Raw genomic sequence first — 12,038 nt, forward strand, 5'->3', positions numbered from 1 at the left:
GCCCCAGTGGGCCCCCTAGGGCAAACACCACAATAATAGTGTGCTTGCTAAGCCCTTTCCACACTATGGTACGCTAGCCTCTCAGGGTTGGGAAAGCCCTCCAGTTCAGATCCATCATCCCCACCGAGAATTGTAGACTGACGACGTCCAGTGATCTTCTCTCTGAAGGAAGTCTATTACATATTTAGGGACCTTGGTGGAAATGTTCATTTTTATGCTAACGTTGACCAGAGTGAGCACAGAAAGTCAACACCAAGGCAAAAGTATGCCAAACTGCAGGGTCTTTATTGCCGGCAGCCACAGAGGACTTGCGTCTCTCCAAACCGTGGCCCTGAAAGGAGGGTGTCAAGATCTTTTATGCCTGTAAACCACCTCCTGGGCAGTGGTGGGGGCGAGGGGCTTTGGACATTCCGAGGGCCAGTGGACTATGGACATTCTGTAAACCACCTCCTGGGCGGGGGTGAGGGTGAGGGGCTCTAGATATTCCGATTGTTACTTAAGTAGTTCACAGAAGTCAAGATAAGCGTTAGTTTACACATTGCCTGAGTAGGGTGGAAATTACAGACCTTAGTTACTTATTACAAGTTGTAGGGGCCAAGATGGCATGGGTTTGGACTGCTTGCCTGTCACATCAGGGTTATAGAGAGTAGTTTCAACAGAAAGTCAAGGTATGGTTGAGGTACGCAGTTTTATGGGGCCTTTGCCATGTCACACTATTCTGTGACAATGGCATGCATACTAGTCAGGATAGGCTAGGTTATACCACACGGACAAACACTGATCATCATCTCAGTGGCATGAAACGGCAGTAATAAAATGGAAAACAGAAAAGCTTTCTAAAGTTAAAATCAGTACAAGAAGTTCACAAGAAATATAAGCTCCCTTCTGGTAATACAGCATTTGTAGATGAAAGAGAAAGCAGGATTCCTCAACTCTGTTCTGTTGTTTTTTTTTTTTTTTTTTCTCAAGGAGAATGATTTTTGAGATGACACAAGCATAATACTCATTGATGAAAATGAATTGTAGCCCAAAGTAGATAAAGGGATTATACAAAGCATTCAGTGAGAATAGGCAGAATTGCAGAACAATTATTTCAGCAGTAATGAGCACTGGGAGTGGTGTTGATCATTAGAGCTACGCATGGGTTCATAAAGAACAGGTCTTGTGAGTCGAATCTCATTTTCTTCTTAGATGCTTCCTGGACTGGTTGATCAAGGATAGGTGATCATTTTTGCATAGCTGAACTTCATCAGCATACATGACAAAATCTTACCCTGTTTCCTTCTGGCCAACCTGGATTCAAGAAACAATGGTACCGAGAATGTGGCAATTCATAGATTAGTATCAATCTGGAATAGTGGTTCTGCAACCTTGCGTAACCCCTGCTCTCCTTGGATTAACAGAAAAATTTCAAGTCTTACATTAATCTTATTTGAGATTTCACACCTTCAACATTATGACTAAACACAAAAATCAAACAATGGGACAAAGGGCTACATGTTTTCAAGCTACTCATGCCCTCCCAGAAGATTCTAATATAGAAGAGCACATGAGTTTAGAGATTCATTTATTCATTAAACTAGTATTTATTGAGCATCTATTATATTTCAGGCATATTGTGGTTGCTGAAAAAAACTAGAGTGAAAAAGACACCCCAAGATCCCTGCATTCATGGAATTTGCATTCTAATCAAAACATGTTATATTGTTTGCCCAAATTAACCCCATGGTGAGGCAGCCCTGTGGTCTGTCTTCTTTATAACTGTATCCTTGACACCTGGCATACTGTAAGTGCTTAAGCCATGTATGATGTCGAATGATAAAATCAGAGCTGGGTGTCGGACACACACTCTTTGATAGCTGCATGCCAGAACAAATGGAAGAAATAAACATGAACTGTACTTGAGTCTGAAAAAGTTCATTATATCAGGATGAGAAGGAGTCAATAGGTCTCGACACCATGAATAAAAATTAGGCAGAGGCAAAGACAATAAATTCAATATATTTAGTCATCTAACAAATATTAGGCTTTACTAGAACTTTTTCCAAGTGATAGGGCCAGAACAATGAGCAAGGACGTCATAGTCCCTACAATTCTTGAGCTTAGAATCTAGTGAATATAAAACAGGGTGCTGTGGCTGCCAAAAAAAAAAAAAAAAAAAAAAAATGCAATCTTAGCCTCTAGGGTTATGAGTGTGATGTCTCAGATGTGAGGAAGGATGAGTCCCACTGAGTTTTGCCGTGGTTAGGCTGTGCCTAGGAAACTGAACTCAGCTCTAGACACCACTGCAGAGAGACACAAAGCCGGGTCATACTCAGAGGAGCGCGGACTAACTGAGTGATGAAGGAGCAGAAGTGAGGAGGTCACTGGGGTGAGCCGCTGGACAAAAGGCAAGTGGACAGCAAAACCACCTTCCAATATGTGAAAAGCTAATGTGGTGGTCATTACTTTAGTTTCCTAACTATTTCCAGCTCTCTGCCTCCTGAGCACAGATAGGTGAGGCCGTGTGAATAATTCTAGCCAGCAAGTCCAGAGGAGAATGGTGTATAGTACTTGCAAGCCAGAGCATTTCAGTGCTGGTGAGGCACTTTCTCCTCCAGTGAATAGCAGTGATGAGAGGTGGTGGCTGGGCTCTGATAGCCTGGGTCCCTGAGTGATTAACATGAATCGGATCCTTAGCTTACCCTCGATGAACATTTTGAATGAGTAAAAAATAACAGTTGCTGTTACGGTTTGTATTACTGCCATTTCATACCACTGAGATTATGATCAGTGTTTGTCCCTGCAGCATAACCTAGCCTATCCTGACTAACATGCATGCATGTGAAAGGCAATCAGGTATGAGACAGTGTCAACTATGTGACTTGAGGGACGAGTGATCTTTGTGAGCCTAAAGGGAATCCCGGGATTGAGACAGCATGCAGAGAAGGTCCATAGGTGTGCTAGAGCATGCGGTTTGCACAGAGATGGACAGGGATAAAATTCAAATGATAGAGGTTTTCTATGTGGTGGGAGTAGCACGGGGTTGGCATCTATCAGGGAAGACCAACTGACCATATCCCCCTGCCCCCTTTTAGCCAAGAGTACAAGGCTATAGGAACTCAGGAGATCATCTAGGTTATTCCTGGCTCTGTCAGGTCAAATGACTACGAGACTATCCTGGTTTCTAATTTGAAATGTCTCCAAAGAAGATTCCTGTCTCACCCTCTGCAATCCACTTGCATGTCTCACCACACTCGGTGCCTACACAATCTTCACTTTGTCTAGCCTAAATTCTTCTGTGGTCTAAGCCCTCGGAAGAATGACGCCTCTGTGGGTAAGAACTGCCTTGGTGGCATGAGAAAGGCAGCCCTGGGTGATCTGGAAGGGCTGGCACATGGGGATAGGAATGCTGAGGCCTTTTCCAATAAGAATACACAGGACTATGGAGACTCTTGTTTTACTAGAAACCTTCTTCACAGATACCTTAATCTAGGAAGAAAATGCCTTTGGTTCTTGGCTCTCCTATTGGCTTCAAACTCTTAGGTGTGCCAGGCTCTACTAAACATCCTGACACATGTCCTTTCTTCTCTGAACTGGCCCACAGGTATGGTGAGTAACCAGAGGGCGACCGGCAATACCAATGCTGGGTGTGGTCTTTGTGTTATTCGGTCAGAAGCGAATAAAATGTAGCTTTGTGTTAAATCTGGCAGGACAAAATAATTCCTGAGACTGGTGAGAAAAGCCATTTAGGAAAATTGTGGATATTTCATGGCCTCTTTGTAGGGTAAGCAGCAGAATCTGAAACTTAAGACTGATTCTGTATACCAGTTGGAGCTCAGAACATCCTAGGAGAAGATTTGATAAGGTCTCCTGAGGAGGTTCTGCAGCCAGTTAGTTAGAAAAGTGAAATCCCTCCAAATTGGAGCTGGCATGGTGTCAGCATCCAAAGGGATGGGTGTCATGGAGAACACGAGTGACCAACTCGGTCCATTTTCAGATGGACATCACAAGCAACCTTCCACAGCCCTTTGTGGGAGAGCTGATGATAATAAAAGCCAACATCGATTGAGCATTTCTGTCCCCCAGCCCTACAGCAAAAGCTTGACATATATTATCATAGTTAATCCCTGCAGTATTAACACAAGGCAGGCAGGCACTATTCTCACTCCCATTTCACAAATGAGAAAGTTGAAATTGGAAATTGGGGAAGGAACTGCGCTTTCTTTTTTTTTTTTTCTTTTTTTTTTTTTTGAGACGGAGTTTCGCTCTTGTTACCCAGGCTGGAGTGCAATGGCCTGATCTCGGCTCACCGCAACCTCCGCCTCCTGGGTTCAGGCAATTCTCCTGCCTCAGCCTCCTGAGTAGCTAGGATTACAGGCACACACCACCATGCCCAGCTAATTTTTTGTATTTTAGTAGAGATAGGGTTTCACCATGTTGACCAGGATGGTCTCGATCTCTTGACCTTGTGATCCACCCGCCTCGGCCTCCCAAAGTGCTGGGATTACAGGCTTGAGCCACTGAGCCCGGCCTAGGAACTACCCTTTCTTAAGAACACAGAGTAAGAGTGGATTCCAGGGCTGCCCCCTACTCTTACCAGCCAGGGCTCTTACCCATGCCACATCTTGCCTCCTAGACTGCATGGGCACATAAGGTAGGGGGGCTCTCCTAGGCACTCTGTGCTGCTGGCACAGGGTGATGCCAAAATCATGGAAACACATGGGAAAGGTGACTGCCACTTCTGTGCTCTAAAAGGGCCTATAAAATAAATATGCAAATCAAAAGTTTATGCCATCTTGGTGGTTGGAAAACTGGCTATGTAACAGTTTGGCTCTAAGAATCAAGTGGTACAGGGAGAGAGAGTGCAGAGGGATTTACTACATTGGGGAGTAAAGAGCGAGGAGGCAGGAGGAGGGGAAGAACAGTTGACAGGGCAGTGGAGGTGAAGCGGCGGGGATGGGATGAAGCCCAGGGTGGCTCCCTTAGCTTTGGTTCTAATTCAACGCAGGAATAAAGGGAGACTACAAGCTCCTTTACAGCTGCACTCTGGCCAGCTCTGTCCAACTTGCAACTCAATTCAGAGGAACATCTCACCATGGGGCTCATTTTCATCACAAACATATACTACAGTTGTAATGGAGTCTTATCCTTGGATGACGTAAAATGAGAAGTTACAGGGCCCAGTGTGACCCTGAGCCAGGGGCAATCACTGTGGAATGTCTGGTCATTTTAAGTCAGCATTGCCAGATTAAGCAACCAGGATGACCAAACTTGGGAATAATGAACAGCTTTATCATGTTAGCATGTGAGATGGCCAAATCCATGGCTGGAATATTTTCAAGGCAATGTGCATTCAATTAAGATCTGAGTGTGGTGGCTCACGCCTCTAATCCCAGCACTTTGGGAGGCCGAAGTGGGTAGATTATCTGAAGTCAGAGTTCAATTAAGATCAATAAATGACAGATGGGATGCTTTAATTTTTTTCTTTTTCTTGAGACAGAGTCTCCCTCTGTCACCCAGGCTAGAGTGCAGTGGCATGATCTCAGCTCACTGTAGCCTCCACCTCCAGGGTTCAAACTATTCTCCTGCCTCAGCCTCCTGAGTAGTTGGGATTCCAGGTGCCTACCACCACACCTGGCTAACTTTTTAGTAGAGACGAGCTTTCACCATGTTGGCCAAGCTGGTCTTGAGATCCTGACCTTAAGTGATCCACCCACCTCAGCCTCCCAAAGTACTGAGCTTACAGGCATGAGCCACCGTGCCCGGCCTATTTTTGCTCTTTTCTTTGCTGCCAAGTTACACCAGCTCAGCTCCGTAGCTGTAAACACGCAGCTGCCAAGTAGGCTCCAGGCTGCACACCTGATGCTGCTGCATGAGCCAGCAGGGTGGGTGACAAGGAGTTACTGAAACAAGAAGTGGCTCCTCTAGGAAGGGAGAAAGGACTGGAAACTCCACCAAGGCTCAGAAGTTACCCTAGGGGTTCAGATGGGGTCACGGGATTCAGAGAGAACCAGACTATTTCCTCTTTCCCTTTCTCAAGGAGTTTGAAGTCCTGATTTCATCACCCTTGCCTGCCCCAGTTCCAAGAACTGGGGTTAGCAGCTCTAGCTCTTTGATATGCAAATCATACAGTCTCACTACTGATGGATTGTTCTACCCAGGGAAAGGCTAACACCGCCCTGCCCCGCTGGCAGTTTATCTTGGTGCATCTTGTCAACCCCACAAAGGTGGAAAAATGAAATTGGTTTTCATAGAAGAACCTCACTGAACTGGGGTAAAAGTAGGGACCCTGGAGTTAAACTGCTTAATCCAAATCCTGACCCCACTGCTTTAGTCGTGTGACATTAGATAAGTGGCTTAATCTCTTTGTACTTCACTTTCCCCCATCTGTACAATGAAACTGAGAGTACCCACCTCATGGGGTACAGAAGAAGTAAATACATCTAAAGTATTTAGAACAGGGATTCACATGCAATAAACATGCAACATGTTAGCCATTGAGTGAAAACACCTTTTGCAGTCAAAGGCTGATTCACATCCCAAAGCAAAGGCTTGAAGTTGTCCTTTGAAACACTCAGGGCCACGTGTCTAATTTAAGTAGGTCAGTGTGGAATAGCTTGAGAGAGTAGGAGCAAATGGGTGTGGGATGAGGACTGGGTGGGAAGGACAGTGGGATGATAAAGGCTGAGGATGTCTTAAGATGGTCCTGAGGGAGTAAAAGGTCACAGGGTGACCTCCATGCTGCCCATTGAGCTGAGGGAAGCCAGCAGCCCCACTGGACTCTGCCCCAGCTGCCTGAGTGGCCCGCTGCCCACTCTGTGCCAGCCTTCTCCAGGAAGTATGGGCAAAGCGGCCTTGTGATCCCTTGGAAGGGGATGCCAGATCTAGCAGAACTGAAGAAAGACGTGAAGTAGAATTCCAGGAATTGAAGACTCTTTTGAGCTTTAGGTAAATACTCGGTATATCTTCTCTCTTTTCAGATATAAAAGAGGATTGAGGAAGAAGTTCTAGAAATCTCACCTTAGCAACATCATTAGCTATTGAATAACCTGATAGGCATGGAACAAATAGCCTCAAAAGAATGGACTCAACCCAAACTTGGGAACCCAGATGGTGGGCTTGAGAATCAATTGTGAAGAAGGAAGTTGCGGAGTGATCACAGACTTACCGAAGACAGTGTTTCAGCTCTGTGTGGCTATGATAATGAGTTTTGTGAATGAAACAGGAGGCAAGCTTTATTTTTCATGGTTCTTTACTGGAGTGGAGTTAACCATACCAAAAAGCCTATCAATCCCACAGAACAATAGAAGACCCAAAGTAGAGGAGCTATGAAGGCCAAAAAAGTCCCAAAGTCAGAATGATCCCTCCCTTTCCCAGACCACAGCATCAAAGATTTAGACCCTAGACCTGGATATACTCGTTGCCAAGCCTGAACCCTTCGGGAGACCAATGAACTCAACTTCTCTGAGCCTCTCTTCCCATTTGTAATATGTGCTGCAATACTCACACTGTCATCAGTGGACACAGTGGGCATGTCCTGAAGATCTAGTGGCATGATGTGGGTGAGAATGACTATGAGTGCTAAGTGTGACACAAATGAAAAGGGAAGCTCCTAGCTACTCTATTCATTGAAAAGTGAGTGTTCACATTGGAAAGCAGAAAAAGAACCTATGAGAGAAGAGACTGTCAGTACTAGCCAGCTACTCCTCAGCTGCTCTGTAATTCCCCTATCCCATCTGTAGTTAGAGGGAAGCCATGTTTTGGCCAGTCAGTGTGAGAAGAGGTGAAGTGTGTCCCTCCTAGGAGTGGTAGAGAGGCAGCTGGCACCCCCTCCATGTCTCTTCCTTGCTCTGGAGGCTTTGCACAGCTACATTTTCCAGACAGTATAGTTGTAAGATGGAGGAGGATTGTTGAACTTACATGCTACTCTATGTGAATGAGAAATACACATTTATGATGTCTAGCCCCTGAGATCTTGAGGGTTAGTCTTTACCGCTATGCTTAGCAGTCATCACCCTCATTCAGGACAGAAGAAGTTTTGGTCAGTAAGAGACAGGCCACATCTACTTCAGAGAATCACAGCTTACATCAACCTCTCTTCTCAGGACTTTTCTGTTAAGTTGAGTTCTACCCATTCCGCTAGAGGTTTTATTTTGATTGGAAATTGACAGTCTTAGTGGGAAGGAGACAAATCATTCTAGACAAAATCTCCCTTTTGCTACAAAATGCATTTATTCCCAGTCAGACAAAAGTCTTGAACTGTATATTTGGGTACATATTATAAGGTCATCTTTGATATATGCCCTGTTTACAAGATCCATTTCTAATTATTAAAGTAAATATCAAACACACATCTTTGCATCTTAAAACATAAATAAACTGCTAATGTTTATAAGCCGTAAATCTGGCCACCGACATGAGTGGCCTGCAATTCTTCAGTGATGAGCACACAGTGATACAGACATAACCAGATTCCCCAGGTAGGCAGGCAGCAAGCACTGTAGTTTGCCCACTGACTGTGCTGTTGTGGCAGTGACCCTTCTTGTGAAGAAAGAGTTATGTGCAGACAAAAGTGGGACATACGCAATGTGGAGAAGCATTTCACAGAATGCAAACACCATTCAGTAAATCAGCAGACTCCAGAATGAGTGAAAGCGTCATGAATGCAAGCCTGTTGTTTACAATACCGGGTATTGTGGCACCTTTTCACTGGACACTTAATAAATATCTATTAAAGAAAGTAAGGAAAAGAGAAGAAGCTGAAGCCGTTGTCATGATGCACAACATATTTTCAAGACTGGGCTTTAGGTTGTGAGTTTCAGCGATAACATTTTTTGTTTCTTCAGAGTAAATCATTCTATTTGGAAAGCCCTTCATTTCCTTAAAAAGATCTTTAAATTCTTCATTAGCAATAAGAGACTTCTTGTAGACCGCCAGGAGTTGGGGTTCATTGGCTTACAGAAGAGTACAGCACAGTCAAGAGTAAGTCTTGGTTTGTCTCTTGAATTAAGAAGCCTGTTTGGCTCAGAATTCCTCAGATCTACTTATTCTTCACACATTCCCTCCTTTTGGGTCCTGTTAACATCCCAAGCCCATAGCCACAGATGCTCACAGGTTGAACAGTATACTTCATAAAATCTCATTTCAGTACCAACTATTTCTAGTGCCATGGCTCCCTCTGGACTCGAAATAGTTGGTATCTTAAAGTTCCCTCCTTCACAGAGTTCTCCACTCGCTCCTGGAAGGTAAGGTTCTTGTTCTAAGGCTGATTGATGCTGGGAAGTTCCCACAGAGGAAATGCCTGGTAAATCTCTATTCCCTTTGGGTTCTCGTGCTCTCTCTCTCACTCCCCAAAAGGCTATGGCTGCAATTCTGGAGACACATAGGAAAAGTTTCTAAACTCATCCTGGTTAATCATTGGAAGATGTCCCTCATCAATTGGAGTTAAAACTGGCTCTTCCTTTATGAAGTCGGGGTCGAAATTACTGACATCTTCTCGGGATTTCTGCCAAAAAAAGGGAAACACGGGTCAGACTTTGTGCACCTGAGGCTTATTCAGCTTGCATGGGACTTAGCCCATTCCAGTGAGATCAGAGGCGTGCTCTGTGGCTTGTTCAGTAGCATTATTTACAGTTACCATTATGATTAGACCGTGCTTTACAGCAGTTCCACTGCATTTGCATTATGATGGCATTTGGCAACCACCAATTCCTTAATCCCACGAAAATCTTGCTGAGCAGGCCAGCTATAATGGGAGGCTAAGAATTAATTTGGTCATCCAAAAGCAGCTGGCTCACTCACCCTTTATTCTGATTTCACCAAGGCGGCACTTCCCAGCAGGCCTCACGGAGGGTGTGTATTTGTCAACAGAGGTTAGGTAGGTTCACATTTGTCCTACCTATTTTTTGCACAGAGTTCTATACATTTGAAGAAATGTTTCCAAAAGACTTCTTGGAAGTGCTGAGCTTAGGGAACAACTGTCTGTCATTTTGCCCTCTAGGCAGATGCGTTACTCGCTGCTGGACCAGCTGTGCAGTTAGGACTACATAGGCTCCAGCCTCTGAAGGCCATGGGCTCCCTAATCCCAGGGCAGCTGGTAGGGGGCTGCCCATGGCAGCAACGGCTTTACCTCCAGGTGCCTGGTGTCCAACAGTCTAGTAGGCTGTTAGTGATTGTGTTTTAAAAATTGTATGTTTTTAAAAGTTGGGTATCTTTATAAACGAATGCTGCAAAGATCATTTCTAAGTGAGTGTTATACCTCTCACTGTTCTTATCTGAATCAATGTTGTTTCTCTCCCTATCACTTTTTGTTTTTTGAGACAAAGTCTCACTCGATTGCCCAGGCTGGAGTGCATGGCGCAATTCTCGGCCCACTATAATCTCTACCTCCTAGTTCAAGCAATTAGCAGGGATTAGAGGCGTGCATTACCACACAAGGCTTTTTTTTTTTTTCTCTTTTGGTATTTTTAGTAGAGACGGGGTTTTGCTATGTTGGCCAGTCTTGTCTTGGCCTTCCTAAGTGCTGGGATTACAGGTGTGAGCCACCACGCCAGCCCTCCCCATCATTCTTGATCTATCACTAGCCTGGCTTCTCTACCTTCCCACTGCGGAGCTCTTGACCCACAGATGAGCACGAACTCAGCTTTCAGACCACAAGCGGGACCCTCAGGAAGGCCAGCACCTCAGCTGCAGAGCTCGGAGAGGAGCTCCTAGAGCTCCCAGTATTTCTTTTGTCAAAGGAAGCCTGGCCTGGGCTCTGTACTGCAGCAGCTATTACAGACCCAGGCACTCCAAGCCAAAAGGCCAGGCTCAGTGAAGTGAGCAACATCTCACACCCTCTCTGCGTTCTCAGGGGCTTAGAAAAGGCACAAAAAGTCCCCTAAGGAGCATGAGGAAATTGGCTAGAACATTGACTTTCTCAATTAGCCAAATTCTTTTCGGGAAACCTGGAAAGTTTCAGGCCTCTTAAACCCTGTAAGATTTTAATTTGGTTTAAGGGAAATTGGAGCTTGTGTAAATGAGAGTGAAACTTCATGAGAATTAACCTGGGCACATGAAGACATGTTGTCCCATGAACAAGGAGCCCAGCCTCCCCCCACGGAGGCTGCCCTGAGCAGTGTCCGGCTGAATTTCTGGTCTGTCACCAGAGGGGCTATCCAGCTGTTCCATGGTCCATGGACTTTGGTGGAATGCTGTGACATCTGATGAAAGGAAAGTCTCTGTGACAGCCTGGGACACTTACGATTCTGGGTCTGAAAGGTGGTTCCAGTTGGCGATGGTTCAGCTGGGCCCAGTCAATTTCCTTAAAAAAAGGATGTCTCAAGATGGCGTGCTCGCCTCCCTGAGTCAGGCTGCCCAAGCGCATGGTGGGGTTCTTGGTCATGAACTGAGTGAGAGAGAGAGAAAGTGTCAATCATTCATTCATATTCAACCAGCATGTCACAAGACAGCAGGAATCAGCCATGGTAGAGAAGCTGTGCGAGACTTTCTGGCAGGTCTTGCTTAACTAGCTGGGTTTTCCATCACAGGCAGCACAGTCAGTATGAATCATGCCTTAAAGGAGCGATTGCCTGTGTGGATTTATGGCTTTTCCCACTTCCATTTCAGACATGGCCACAAAAAGAAAGCAGGAGGGTCCAGTTTTCTTTTCTGTAAACACCATGTATTTTTCTTTCCTCTTTAAAGAAAAGAGGCTCTTTATAACAGTGTGCCTTTCTTCAACGCTGCAGTTGTGGGCAGCAGACATCTTATGAATGGGGCTACTTTCAGCAACAGCGGTGCCATTTTTCTGAGCGACCTGACCAGCTGGCCAGGATTCCCACTTTCTGATGAGACCACAGAAAGAAGAGTGAGAGTCGTTATTTTTGAAGATCTGTGTGAAGCAGCAGCAAAGGTGACATACTGAAAAGGTCTGTGTCCTGGCTCTAGAAAATACAAACTTGGCCACTTTCCTTATGCAGTGAAGGTATCATAGCTCTGGATGAAAGGCTTTTCTTCAAGATGTTCCCCCCACCATCGCTGTTCTGAAGTAGGTTCACTGCTGACTGAGAATCCAT

At 45.1% G+C, this 12,038-nt stretch overlaps 1 protein-coding gene across 2 annotated transcripts in view; it reads right to left on the reverse strand.

The window, feature by feature from the left end:
* Positions 1–8,191: 8,191 nt before the first annotated feature.
* The window catches only part of PRKCH (protein kinase C eta), a 347,816-nt gene continuing 343,969 nt past the window's right edge, over positions 8,192–12,038 (reverse strand). The window contains exons 13-14 of one of the 2 annotated variants that reach the window (XM_003924407.4): positions 11,225–11,368; positions 8,192–9,487 (exon numbers count right to left, since the gene is read on the reverse strand). In XM_003924407.4, the coding sequence (XP_003924456.2) occupies positions 9,341–9,487; positions 11,225–11,368 (291 nt within the window). In that variant the 3' untranslated portion in view covers positions 8,192–9,340. The remainder of the gene's footprint in view (positions 9,488–11,224; positions 11,369–12,038) is intronic. The other variant, XM_074393154.1, reaches the window with a different exon arrangement.

This window comes from Saimiri boliviensis, chromosome 2 (genome assembly GCF_048565385.1).
Source record: "Saimiri boliviensis isolate mSaiBol1 chromosome 2, mSaiBol1.pri, whole genome shotgun sequence".
Lineage (NCBI taxonomy): Eukaryota > Metazoa > Chordata > Mammalia > Primates > Cebidae > Saimiri > Saimiri boliviensis.